The sequence below is a fragment of the Arvicanthis niloticus genome, chromosome 7 (assembly GCF_011762505.2).
Source record: "Arvicanthis niloticus isolate mArvNil1 chromosome 7, mArvNil1.pat.X, whole genome shotgun sequence".
NCBI lineage: Eukaryota > Metazoa > Chordata > Mammalia > Rodentia > Muridae > Arvicanthis > Arvicanthis niloticus.
Window position 1 is genome coordinate 2,090,798 of NC_047664.1, and position 13,162 is coordinate 2,103,959.

Below are 13,162 nucleotides of genomic sequence, written 5' to 3' on the forward strand. Positions count from 1 at the left end.
AGAATGTTTCTTTTTCCTGGTGGATGTGTAGTAATCCATCTATGGAAGAGGTTTAAGACAGCAATGGATGGGTAGACAATGGCACCCTGGGTAATGAAGGCCCAAAGGGCAGGAATTAGTTATTCCAAATGACTCTGCTCTCAGGGTCTCGGTGGCTCTTTAATTCCCTAGAGTTAGAGCTCAAGAGGGGCTGGTGAGGTGGGCTTGGACCTCAGGCACCATGCCTCTTCTCAGGGTGGGTGTTCAGCAGACCCCAAACCAGCACTCACTCATTCCTTGTGGATGCCATCAAGGTTGAACGTCTTGAAGACATTTAGGTCTCTGTAGTTGTGTCTGCCCACAAAAAGGCTTTTTAGAGTTCTGTCTTGTCCTAGAGCTTCAAATGCTTAGTCTTGCTGTACCATCTGGGGAGTCTTTCCTGTTCTGGGGTCCCAAGAACCCCCCTTGTTCACTCGAAGAGGACACCTTAGATTCTCAGATACCCATGGGTAGCCCTGACTTACATTTGGGGGCCAGGGCTTTGAGAGTGATCTAGCTACATGTAGCTAGATAGATGGGAGATGTGTTGGGACTTACAAGCTTGGGAAAGGTTTCTCAAGAGATGTCTCCTAGGACAGCTCAGACGTCTAGCAGAGACTTTGTACAAGGTCAGGCTGAGGGCTACCATCCCAGGGGACTGGACAACTGCAGAGTGAGACAAGGTAGCCTAGAAGTGACATAGATACCCCTTCCTCTAGCCAAGGCACCAGGAGGCTTTGCTCTGCCGAGGATGCTGCATTTCCAAGGCCTCGTGCCACATTAATGGCCACAGGCTCTGGGGGTCTGAAGCTATCCTAGGTACCTATGTAAAATATCTAGACATTTATTATTATTATTTTTTAATATCTGGAGTTTTAAATACTAGAAACTAAAGAGTGGCAGGTGGCTGAGCTGAGGGCTGTCCCAGGGCAGAGCTCACTGTTCATCCCTCCAAACATGTTCAGGAACAGTGAAGTTGATGGGCCCTGAGCACTCCTTGAGAATGGCATCCACCTTGTTGTCCTTGACATTAGTTTTGCCTGTGCAAGCATGGGCAGAAGAAGGGTATTCAGTGGGCCCACAATGTTATCCCCAGCTCCCTCTGCTCTTGACACTGCTAGGTGACCCTACAGGACAGCCTACATCTGTTCATTCCCAGGGTGACTCCAGAGCGGTGCTGAGCACATGCAGACAAAGGGGAGGCATGAGATGGAGTGCTTGGCCCAAGTGTGGGCAGTATAGGCTGGGCTCGTTCAGGTCACTTCAAATCTAAGGACATCATCTGCTGTTGAGGAGAGGAGAAATTTGAGAACTGTTTTCTGATCTCAAATATAGAGAAGGTAGGCACTAAGGAACCATAATCCCAGATAAAAAGTAACTGTCTTTCCTAGATTATAAGGTAGGATCAAAAGTCCCTGCTCCCCTCCACCCCCACCTCTCATGGTGGCAACTCAAAGAGAAGGCTCTGTGTCAGCTGAAGTGGCTTGGAGAGGGTGGAAGAAGAGCTGGCGTCTGGTTCTGAGGTGATGAGTCAGCATAGCCATACATACCCTCTTCTAAGCCACAAGGTGAGTCTAGGGGTAGAATGGAGGTGTTGGGAGAAGAATAGGGCTGGCTGTGTCATCCACTGGGTTGCTTCCCCAGTCCCTGTCTCAAACCTATCCCAGATTTTTCTAACCATCCTGGATACCCTCTGCTAGCTCTAAACAAACCAGAGCCTTGGACCCTGAGACCCAGAGAGTAGAGTCCTTTGGAATAGCTAAGGGAAAACTAGACAAACCTAGAATTGGCCATAACACCCCCCCCAAATAAGAGGGTGTATCAGCATTTAGGGGCAATGAGCTTGCTCAACCTGAGGAAGAAATCACACCTCAGGGAAGTGGTAAGCGTCCTACGGATTCTCTTTGTCAATAGAGCTGTCTCTGTCCTTATCCATGTGTGTGAAAGGCTGAGAAGCAATGCCAGACTCACTGCGCTGCCGGTGGTCTCGATTTGCCCTAGCTCTTACCCTTACCCCCACACTCGGCTCTGCTCCATCAAAGGGGCAGATACCAGCTGTAAGAGAGTTTGCCAGAGAGCAAAGGCAGACTCACCTCTTAGAACTTCTAGATCTAGGTCTGCTGAGAATTAGAGAAGACATTGGAGAGTGCCTCTGGATATGCAGTGCTGTTTTCCATTGGCCTTCCTGCTGTCTTGAGAGACAGGAGTGCTTTGAGGTAATTGGGGGAACACTTGGAGACACCCCATGTTTTGGGAGACTTAACTCACAGGATGAGGGAACTGTAGCACTGGAGGGTCCAAGCAGCCCACTATGTCCCATCCTAGAGGGTTTCGGGGTAAATGAACTCCAAGGATGGACTCATTTCTGGCATCCAGCTTTCTGAAGGTCCAGGCTCTCCCTTGTTCTTCCTAGTTTGTCACCATGGCAGCTGCGGGGCATGTGTTTCTACACCCACAACCATTCTTTATGTTCACATGAGCAAACACACAAAGACATCCTTGTGTAAGTGCATGCACACACACACACACACACACACACACACACACACACACACACACACACAAACTTGGATGCCTCTGCCCAGCACCTCCCTTGTTAACTGCTCACCATGCCTGAGTCTTGCCTGCCCAGGATCCAGTTCCTGCCTGTCTTAAGATGGTGTCTGGTCCCGTAAGGCCATCAGACTTTGCTTGCCACTTCGTACAAGAACAGGCTGAGGACTGCCACCCCAGGGGACTGGACAACTGCAGAGTAAGCCTAGGTAGCCCAGTGGTAACTCAGATAACCCTTTTCACAGCCCAGGCACCAGGAGATTTTACTCTGCCAAGAATGCTGTATCTCTAAAGTCTGGGCGTCTAAGTCACACTGGGCAGCTGGGCTCTGCTAGGGCAGCAGAAACTGGAGTTCTGAGGAGAGATCTTTTCAAAACCAGCAGATGAATGGCTCTGACCCAAGAATGTATGTTTTGTTGGGTTTTGTTTTGTTTTTGAGACAGGGCTTTTCGGTGTATCCCTGGCTGACCTGTAACTTACTTTGTACACCAAGCTGCCCTCAAACTCAAGAGATTTACCTGCCTCTTTCTCTCTAGTGCTAGGATTGTGCCACCACAGCCTGGTAAAGAATTTATGTTTTGTTCTGTGTGTATCAAGTCTTTCATGGCACTAATTTTTACTTCCTGATTAATTGGCAGACCTGGGAGCCATTCTGATGCCACTTCTGGCCCCTCTGTAGCTGGGTCATGGGCCATAACATTTCTAACGTAGAAGAGCCTTAGAGACTGTTAGACTGTCTGCCTACAATGCGGTCAGTCTTGACATGGCTCTCAGGTTTCCCCTTACTCATCTGACAGGCAAAGTTCAGGGAAGCAATATGACTTGTATTCTCTCACTGACGTCAGACACTGGATTTCTGGGGTGAGAATAAGGGCAAGAGATATGGGAGTGGGCCTGCAGGCCTATCTGGGATGAGGAAGTCCAGGAAATACAATGAAGTGAGCAGATGAGTTCTCTCACAGTCCCATAGTTTGGAGGCCCATGCCAGATAGGGGCAGCAGGAAGTAGGACCTGAGCAGCCACAGATGGGACAACTGGGACAAGTGGGACAAGTTGTGCATCTGGTAGCTCAGCAACTCCTACCCTGGTGCATTTCTAAACTATAACATCTTCCACATTACCAGAGGTGGGAGTTGGCCCAGGTGCGGGAATGATAGTTGACAGTAAAGGGCCTCGGTTGGGCTTAGCCCAGCTACAGGGATGGTAAGCTCTGAATTTGAGAGGACAAGACCCCAGGGGGGATCTTGGCTGAGCCTGAGCAGGGCACTAAAGATAGCAACATTGGGAATATTTAGATTCTGCACACAGCTGCTCCAACAGGTGCAGAACCCTCCTACTGGTGTCCTGAGCTATGTGGAACCTTAACCACTTCTACTGCCCAACAAATAACCCCGAGCTACAGCAGATGGCAAGTCATTCGTGTGTGTGCTTGTGCCAGTGTGTGTATTGTAAACCTCTTCTGCCTGTACCCCAGATAGCTTCTGTGCACCCACTCCTCAATCTGCACTCTTCTTGGACCCCAGAGCCACTTCCAGTTATGGAAGCTTGAGCCACTAAGGAGTCTGATTTATTTTCAAAGATTTAGTGAAAGAAACCTGTTTGGTCACATAAGGTTATCTAATCAGTTGCTCAAGATCAGGAAAGGAAGGGGGCTCAGTGTGCAGATGGCCACGAGGGGTTAGGAAGTTTATTTGGTGCCTTGTAGGTCAGCATGACTTTACAGCTTCCTTGGGGAGTAATGAGTCAGAAGGAGGAGGGCAGGAATCTCACCGTGGCTCAGGTAGGGATGGGAGTGAGGAACTGAAGACCAGATGTCTCAAAGGCAAGATAAGAGTATGGGGTGCATCTGTGGCACGTGGCCTGAGTAGTTCTCTTCCCAGGTTAGGAAAATTTCTAGGATTCCAACAGAGGAGGCCCAGTGCTTGGATCCCAGACCAAATGTAGGCACAGTTCCAAGGCCTAGAACAGTAGCTCCTCTTCTGATGGCCCAGGAGAGCTGAGCATCTATTGTGAGTCCTGAAGATTGTATCCACTTTATATGCATAGTTATGTTCTCCTTTTAAATATGGACTTCAAAGGAAGAGTCAGGAGAAGATACCATTACTATGGACTGTGTACCTTTCCAAGCCCTGGAGTAATGCAAAACTGCAGAGGGTGGTTCAGTCGACAGCCTTGGGGAGATTTCAAGTCACTATGGGGCACTGGGGTAAAGCCAGCCATTTGGTGGGTGGCTACAAACCTTACCATGACAGAGGTCCACAGAAATTGCTTGCCAACAGACACAGCTGGTGCCCACCTTGTCTCCTGTTTAACCCATCCCTGGACAACTGCCTAGACCAGTGATTCTCAACTTTCCTGATGCTAATGCGGTGGTTCTTTAATGCAACTCCTCCGGTGCCACCCCCCCCCCCCCAACATTATTTTCATTGCTACTTTATAACTGTCATCTTGCTACTGTTATGAGTCATAATGTAAATATTTTTGAAAATAAGGGTTTGCCAAAGGGATCATAACCTACAGGTTAAGAACTGCTGGTCTAGATAGACATGGCTGTTAGAGAGGCACCCTCTCTGGGGACACAAACTGCAGAAAGATAGTTTGGCAATCTGGGTGCTCCAGGGTCCGTCCCCTCGAGGCCTGAAGAAGAGGTCATTAGGACTCAAGACCTGTGGTCCTGAGAGGGTGGGCAGGAGACCAAGGGGTTAGCCCCGTTTGGATGACCATCACCTGTAAGACCCAAAACATCCAGAGGTGGGAGTTGGGAGTTCTGGGCAAGAAAATACTGGCCAGAGGACATTTGCGTCCAAGGCCAGAAGTTGCAAGAAAGCTCTGGAAGGTTGCTGACCTCTCAGGAAGGGCCAATACAAGTTCTGTAATCTCGTGCCCAACCCACCGCACCCAAAGGGCCAAGTGTGCTCGTGTGTTTCAAGAGACGAAGGGATTGTTTGCGTGCTCCAGTCCACAAAAGGCGGGCGACGGATTTCAGGGCTGGTCGTTCATCACACGCCGGTCAACCCCCTTCCGAAGCCATCTTACACTGACAACCCAAAGATTTCGCACCCGGAGCCTGGTAACCAGCTCCGTGGGAACGTTCTGCTACCCTCCAGTCACTAGAGGGCAGCGTTTCCGCCGCGGCGCATGCGCTTTCCTGACTTCAGGAAGGGTCTTGCGTTCTCGCTGTCTTCCGGCCCAGTTGAGCTTCCGGCGCGAAGGTCACGGACAAAATGGTGCCCCCGGTTCAGGTCTCTCCGCTCATCAAGGTGAATCCGCTTCACCGTCGCTGCACGGTGCTCAGAACCCCTGTATGCCTCCTTTCTTCTCCCGTCCCCTGACTTAGCATTGCCCACCCTCGAGACTGCCAGCTGTGGTCTCGAAGCAATCCCGGGCCTGCAACCCTTCCACACACACCCGCCCGTGCTTCCTCTCTCCGTACTCCTCGATCTCCGACCCCTGCCATCCCCTTGTTCCCCCCGGCGTGCCTTCTGCTCTAACGTTTTGTTCTGCAGTTCGGCAGGTACTCCGCTCTGATTCTCGGCATGGCATACGGCGCCAAGCGCTACAGTGAGTTTGGGGACCGGGAGAGCGGGATTCCGGGTGAGAGACACCTGGCTGTGTGACACTGCCCAGGCCAGCAGCTCCTCGGGAGGGAGATGATGCTAGGCCTTAGATGGGGAGCAAGTGGGAACGGCTACCCGAAGATTCTGGAGTCGGCTTTTTCACGAAGCAGCATTTTTTAGGGAAGAAGTTAATTGCATCCACTCCCCAGGTTACCTAAAACCCCGGGCGGAGGAGGAGAGGAGAATAGCAGCGGAGGAAAAGAAGAGACTAGATGAGCTGAAACGGATTGAGAGAGAACTGGCAGAAGGTATGGCTTTTAGCCCCTCCCAATGCCCCCTGAGTTTTCTGGAAGTAACTGCTGTCTAGTGGACCTGGGGCTGCCTTTCATTCCAAGATGCTTTTGTCCAGTGCTGCTCTCCGTGGAGCCCAGTGGAGCGGGGGAGGCATACTACCCCCTTCTCTTGGGTGGCATCTGCAGATTGCCTTGTGAGAGGTTACTGCTGAACAGACCCTCTGACCCCTCTCTGTTGACTTCCTGTAGATTCCAGTCAGATGGAGAAGGCAGTTGGGTATGCAAGGAATGAATTTAGTGATGAAGTTAGGTTCACTTGGGATTAGATTCTTGATTGTTTAAAGATTGAAGTCCCTGTAAGGCGGTCCGAGTTTGTATAATGTGTGACATGGTCTACTTTCACTTTTCAGCTCAAGATGACAGCATTCTCAAGTGAGGCATCGTCAGTGAGCTTGGTTTTCTCTAGTCGTTGAGGATGAATAAAACTTCGTTGTGTGATGCTATGGCTTCCTCTCTTTACTGCCTTGGTTGTTTGCTTCTAGGCACCAGCTCTGTGGCTTGGGTTGGGGTGGAGTGGGTGGAGTTCCAAGGGAATTAATGATCATTATCTGACACACATACAAAGCCAAGCTCAGAAGCATGAGAGAAGTACTGAAGGGTGAAGTGGTAAGGCCAAATTGGAGTCCAGGGATGCCAGGGTAATAGAGAGGCTTAGCCTCCTGGATGCAGCCTGCTCTGCCCTGCTCTGCCCTGCCCTGCTCTGCTCTGCCCTGCTCTGCCCTTTGCTTATGTCAGCAGCTCAAGCCCTGCACATGAGGACAGGTGGGTGTTGATACCTTCACAATAACATGGGTCTTGTGTCCCCAACTCATAATTCTTCTCTGGGTCTCAGAAGTTGCCTAAAGCTGAACTATTCAAGGAGGCCTGGCTGACTGGGCTCCTGTCGCCAACTGGTGTGCTAGTTAGTTCTTGTCAACTTGACACAAACTAGACACCTGGAAAGAGGGAACCTCAGCTAAGGAATTGTCTGTCAGGTTGGCTTGTGGGCATGTCTGTGGGTCAGTTTCTTAATTGATGGTTAATTTGTGAAAGTGCCCAGCCCACTGTGGGTGGTACCACCACTGGGCAGATGGTCCTCTAAGAAAGCAAAATGAGGGAGCCAGTAAGCAGCCTTCCATGATTCCTGGCTCTCCTGCTGCTTCACTGATAGAGACATATAAGCCAAGTAGAGCAAACCCTCCAAGTTGCTCTTGTTATGGTCATCACAACAATCAAAAGCAAACTAGAAGTATCATTGCTTCCTCTGTTTTGCGCTTTGAGTAAGTTTTCTAGGTTTGGAGCCTGCTTTTGCTTTTAAAATGAGTTGATCTACAATTGTAATATGAACCAGCATATGTACACTTCAAAGCTGTATATTTGGTTTTAGAGGCTGAGGAGCTGCTTTTTCCCCCTCTATTTCCCCCAAATGGTATCCCACTATCTGGGGCTCCATCCCCCCCACCCCCCAAGTGCTAAGGGCAAACTGACAGATGTGTTCTCTTCCCAGGAATGGCTCCATCCAGTTAGTGTTGGCCTGGCAGAAGGACAAATTCTTTGGGATTCCCATAAGTTTGTTCTTTGCCAGATAGTGCCCATTTCAGAGGTTAGTCTTGTGAGGTCCCATTGTACTTTACCTTCCAGGCTCCTCTGTACAGCTGCAGCATCAACAGCAGACAGCTGCTGGCTGCTTCCTTCTTTAGCGTCCCACCCAGGCCACTTCATATGATCTCAGCTCTGGTCAGGGCCTTGGACCCAGCAGAGTTTCTCAACAGGCCAAATATGATGTGCCCTCCAATGCTGTCAGCATGTGTAATACTGTCGAGTTATTTTCTCTATGTTGTTCTGACTTCCTGGGCATATGTTTGTACTGAAGCAGATGGGACTGAATACATATGGACAGTAGTAGAGCTCTGATTCCAGATGCATTTTACAGATACTTTATAAAGATCTCTGTGGGAACTTTATCAAACCAGATGAATATTATGGGCTACACCATTTAACTTATTCATAGTTGGCTTTAATTTGTAAAAACACCTTTAAATTTTCAAAATATCCAAATTTACATTCGATCATTTTTTCCCCCTGTTCCTAATGTCTTATACCAAACTGCTATAGGCAGAGTCTGTATCCAGTGGGTGAGTGGCAGGAGGGACCCAAAGCCATGAGATAGAGCTTACAGGATACAGCAGGTCGAGGACTTGGGTGCTGGACCGCCATTGCAAATTTCTGTGCCCACTGCAAAAGAAGATGGGGTGTGAAGCCTTGTCTTCTATACCTAGTGCCCTCTGCCCCTGAAGATTCTCCCTGCAGGGGCTGAACTAGGTCTGTAGCCAACCCAAGCCGATTATGCTGAGCCTTGCTTAGTGCTTGAGCCTCTGCGGACACTATGCCCTGATTGCTTTCAGTCCTGACCTCCCATGACCCAGAAGCTGCCTTATTCAATGTGCTTTTACGATGGCCCTGGAGAACCCCAGGTCCAGGGTAAACAAACCCAGGAAAAGATAAGATAGTGTCACTGTGGTGCATCGGTTTGTTCACCTTTCTCACTTGATACAGGGTAAGTTCTGTGTCTCCTTAACTCCTGCGTAGCGCACTGTGGTTTTGCCCTTTTGTTTGTTTGATTCAGGTTTCTGAGGATAGCTGGGGGAGGGGTATGTGACTACAGGCATCTGCTACCACACCTGGCAAGGAACTATTTAGTGGAACAAAAGGGCTGATAGGAGTTAGGTGAGCTTACTCCCCCTGTATAGGAATGAATATACTAATGTTCTTGTCTCCATGAGGGAGCATTTCAGTCTGGTCTGTTATCTCATGTTATCTACAGCCATGCTCCATGAGGGACAGGATAGATGGATAGGCTCCAGAGCCTCTGTCTCAGCTGTCAGGCTATCTGAATTAGCTGCCTTGCTGCTTGCCTGGTGGTTCTCTGCCATCTTACAGCATTGATTTAGGGGTTAACTATGAGCTCATCCCAGTCCTCTGAGGGGCCCAGACCTTTTTTGGCTGCTACTCTGTCTTCTTCCTTCTTCTTTTCTTCCTCCAGGGCCTTGACTTTGGCCTCATACTCGTCAGCTAGTGCTTTCCACTCCTTTCTATTATTTTGCAGTCTGTCAAACATGGGCAGGATCTCTTCGTGAAATCGAGAAAATTCCTAGAGGGAACTGAGAAGTCACCATGCTGTTTCACTGATCCTGGAGGGCTCAGATGGTAGCTCTTCAAGGCCTCAGGCTTCCTTACCACCAAATTCATTGAACTGAGAATGCTCTAGAATCTTGGAGCTATATAACTTGGTTATAAGATTCTAGCATCTGTGGCATATTTATCTTAAAAATCATAGGGATGGCTTCACACTCCCTGGCACCGTCTGTATAAGATGACCACTCTTAGCACTGGTCACTGGACTGCAAAGACTGATCCCCAAGTCACATGATCTGTGGCTCCACACCACACCACAGGCCCAGCATGACCTTGGTTTACCGACCCTTAGCTAATTTCACTTGGTGCTCACCCCAGGCAATGTCATCTATAGTGAACCAGCATAGGAGAGAACCACTGACGTGTCCCCTTTCCAGAAAATACCTGAGCAGGAGGGCAGGATAGGAACGTTTGTGAGATGGAGCTGTTGGGTATTAAGTATTTATAACTTAGTAGGTTGAACATCCCAAGAATAGAGCCGAGAATGTCACCTGCAGGATGATTGGAAGCTCCAAAAGCCCTACAGCTGCTTTCAGCAGTGGGGCTTATAGTGGCTACCTCTTCTTGCCTCCCTGACTTTTTATGGTTGGCTTCACTTGAAGTCATACAGTGTCTCTACCTTACAATGTGGGGTCTGTCACCACTGGGTACAACTAGAGTGCTGTGGAGCGTGGGTGTCATGTACATCAAATGAGGACACTGTAGTCAGACACTTGTGAGTCTCTTCAAGTTCCTGTCTTATACTCTATGATCAAATACCAGAACTCAAAGACTTGGCAGTTCATTGGTGCCTGGTCAGCTAGTGGGAACATGGCTGTTACCATGTTCTTCAGGTTGTATTGGGGTATGCCATTGGAGATAGATAAGACTCAGGCTTGCCTTCGATTTCACAGATACCTAGTAGGCAAGTTGCAACCATTTTCCTGAAGATGGTGTGCCCATCGTGTGTAAAGGGGCACTCTGAGGCATTCTGCTATCATGTTCTTGTTTAAAGTGAGATCTCAGGTGAGGAGGGACATTCTAGGGAATATACTTGGTGCTTCTGAGGGGCAGTCATAAGTCTGGGGACAAACCATTGCCTGGGCAAGTTGAGATGGGTGTTGTGGTTTTCCTCATTTGTTAGATAAGGGTGGAGACCACACAAATGTCCCTGTCAGGTCCCTGCTGGTTCCAGTCCACCCCAGCCAACACAGAACACCCCCGCTGCGCACCTTGTACACGAAAGTGCATACGAAGTCGATGAAGCCTACTTGCAGCTTGGGGAGTTCAGCCGCTTTGTTCCGGTCCATCATGGGCTTGTGAAGAAAGCACAGGCAGATGATGGGTGCTGTTTCTCCCTGTGAGACTTTGTTTGCCAGCAAAGACCTCTTTCTTGCTGAGTCTATACCTTGCCTAAAGCCTCCTCTAAACAGCTCTTCACATTAGCTAGAGCTAGCTTGGAAGATAAAGTGGTCAGAACAACCCTATGTATTTCCCAGTTCCTGTGTATGTATGTGTGTGTATACCATCTCTGGTGTTAGCAGTGCATCCTAACCCTAACTGTAACCACCTCATTGTCTATCTTGCCATGGACTACTACCACTACTTCTCCCTGTCTTTCCCTGGGTTTGCCCTTCTCTGAGTTGGCCTCCTTGGACTGTCCTGCCTAGTGGATGTTCTCTGCAGCTGCAGAGACCCTAGGTGCTCTTGCTTGTGAACTACAACCCCAATCTTCCAAAGTTTTGTGATTTCTATTCTTGTAAAAGATGTCAGATTACCCATAGTTATGCCAAAGGGCCCCACAAGTTAAGGCTAAGACTCTAGGACCTTAAATTCCTGGGGTCTGGAGCACTACCAAGCATTCTAATTTATATGTATCAAGATGGAAAATTCTGGAAGCAACACTCACAATGGGTTGTTGATCCAAGACAGTCCTCTCCAAGTCTCCTTGTTCCCAGAACTCGGCAGCCACCAGAAGAGCAACCTGAGCACACAAAAGTTATAGTGGGGCTCTATGTTCAGGAGCAGCAGGGTCTCCCCCTAGAGGCTTTGCAGGCAGTGTTCATATAGTGTCTCTCACTGCTGTACCCAGGTATTCAAAAACCAACACCATTTCCCTGTAGTTCCCTAGGTTCAGACCCAGGATGGCCTGTGAAGGGCTATTCTGGGTCCAGATGGTCGTCAGTCCTGACCTTGCTCTGGACTTCCCAGGGCTTGGTGATAGCAGACAGGTCACATGCAGTCATCATCATGGCCCTGTGGACAGACAGACAGACTACCTGTCCTTCTGATCAGAGAGTAAACATTTTCTCAGCAGCCCTCTGGGACAGTCCTAGGGAAGGTGCTGGTCCAGAATCACCATCTTGTAGGTGAAGAAGGGGAGCTGAGCTTGAAGCAAGTGGTGGTCAAGAGCGCTAAGGAAGATTCTGGATTCTGTGCTGAGGCCTGTGAACCTCAGGACAGATTGAGACAGTACCTTTATTCAATTTAGAACTACTCTTGTGGACTCTCCTGTTCCTGGGGTTAGGGAAGGTCTGCAGGGCTAATTGGCCAATAGTGGATGTGCTACTTACATGACTATCTCCTTTCGTGTGGTCTCTAGGGATAAGTACTCAACCCAACTCTTCTTATCTTCATAGTTCTTAGACTCATCTACAATCTTCTGGAACATTGTTCTCTTCCTGATCCCAAGAAGGAGGAGAGGAATAGGTGACAGACTGGTCATGGTTATCTATATCTACTGAGGGCTCTACCCCAACCTCCTGCCTCTGATACATTCTTACTTGAAGTAGAGGGCCAGGTCAGTGGCAATGATGGCAATGTCCATGAGGTGGATCACATGTTCATGCTGCCGCCGGTTCAGGTTCTGGTAGATGTTCAGACTCTGTGGGGACCATCAGTTGGTGTTGGGTCTGTGGTACCCTTGTTTTTGACTCTCAGGGCTTATTCTGTCTAATCCCCTCACTCTAACCTGGCCTTCGCTTATATGAAGATCAGTCTTATGGCTACTTCTCCAAGCAAAGATAGCCATCCTTGTCTTCCCTTGGTGTCTGTTAGTGTCCTGGGTCAGATACCTTTGCCCATTTTCATGATCCGTTGAACCCTCTAGTGGCCATTCCTAGCTACTGCCTCCATGACTGCAATTCTGCCCCATGTGGGAACATCTCTAAATGTGAGCCTGTCCCTCAGCACCTCACACTGATAAATCCATGCTGCCCAGGGCCTCCTGCTTGTCTACCACAGCCCAGAGGAGAACCCAGAACCAAATCAGGAACAAACCTCCTCTGCCAACAGAAACTTCCCAAATTCCAGGTGGTGCCTTTCCAGAATTGAGGAGCCATGTAACTTGGCTAGAGGGTTCTGGGATCTGTTGTATATTTTATTTAACAGGGAAACACAAAGCAATGTTAGAAGGCAGTAGGATGAGGTCTGACCCCTGTGGCACTGTGCCTTCAAGGTGGTCCATCTCAGTACTGATTGCCAGACTGCAAAGACTCACCCTAAGGGCACATGATTTATAATTTTCCA

The 13,162-nt window shown here is 49.1% G+C and overlaps 2 protein-coding genes across 3 annotated transcripts in view; one reads left to right on the forward strand and one right to left on the reverse strand.

Annotated features, from left to right (window-relative positions):
- The first annotated feature begins 5,688 nt into the window (after positions 1–5,688).
- Atp5me (ATP synthase membrane subunit e) lies at positions 5,689–6,919 on the forward strand. Its single transcript, XM_034508190.2, has 4 exons — positions 5,689–5,831; positions 6,078–6,132; positions 6,338–6,436; positions 6,832–6,919. The coding sequence occupies exons 1-4, from the start codon at positions 5,796–5,798 to the stop codon at positions 6,855–6,857; spliced, it is 216 nt and encodes a 71-aa protein (XP_034364081.1). The 5' UTR covers positions 5,689–5,795; the 3' UTR covers positions 6,858–6,919.
- A 1,536-nt stretch (positions 6,920–8,455) lies between these two features.
- Pde6b (phosphodiesterase 6B) overlaps positions 8,456–13,162 on the reverse strand; it is a 42,526-nt gene continuing 37,819 nt past the window's right edge. Inside the window, exons 15-22 of one of the 2 annotated variants that reach the window (XR_013111624.1) lie at positions 12,914–13,001; positions 12,418–12,518; positions 12,208–12,315; positions 11,827–11,890; positions 11,544–11,618; positions 10,867–10,950; positions 9,455–9,621; positions 8,456–8,695 (exon numbers count right to left, since the gene is read on the reverse strand). Coding sequence is in view for 1 of the 2 variants with exons in the window: in XM_034509162.2 (XP_034365053.1) it covers positions 8,634–8,695; positions 9,455–9,611; positions 10,867–10,950; positions 11,544–11,618; positions 11,827–11,890; positions 12,208–12,315; positions 12,418–12,518; positions 12,914–13,001 (739 nt within the window). In the remaining variant the exon portion in view is untranslated. The remainder of the gene's footprint in view (positions 8,696–9,454; positions 9,622–10,866; positions 10,951–11,543; positions 11,619–11,826; positions 11,891–12,207; positions 12,316–12,417; positions 12,519–12,913; positions 13,002–13,162) is intronic. The other variant, XM_034509162.2, reaches the window with a different exon arrangement.

Excerpts from the sequence above, each read along its gene's own strand:
- Atp5me (XM_034508190.2), top strand. The coding sequence starts at position 5,796 with ATGGTGCCCCCGGTTCAGGTCTCTCCGCTCATCAAG. Across the intron at positions 5,832-6,077 it reads AGGTCTCTCCGCTCATCAAG|TTCGGCAGGTACTCCGCTCT; the intron begins GTGAATCCGCTT and ends TTTGTTCTGCAG. Across the intron at positions 6,133-6,337 it reads ATACGGCGCCAAGCGCTACA|GTTACCTAAAACCCCGGGCG; the intron begins GTGAGTTTGGGG and ends TCCACTCCCCAG.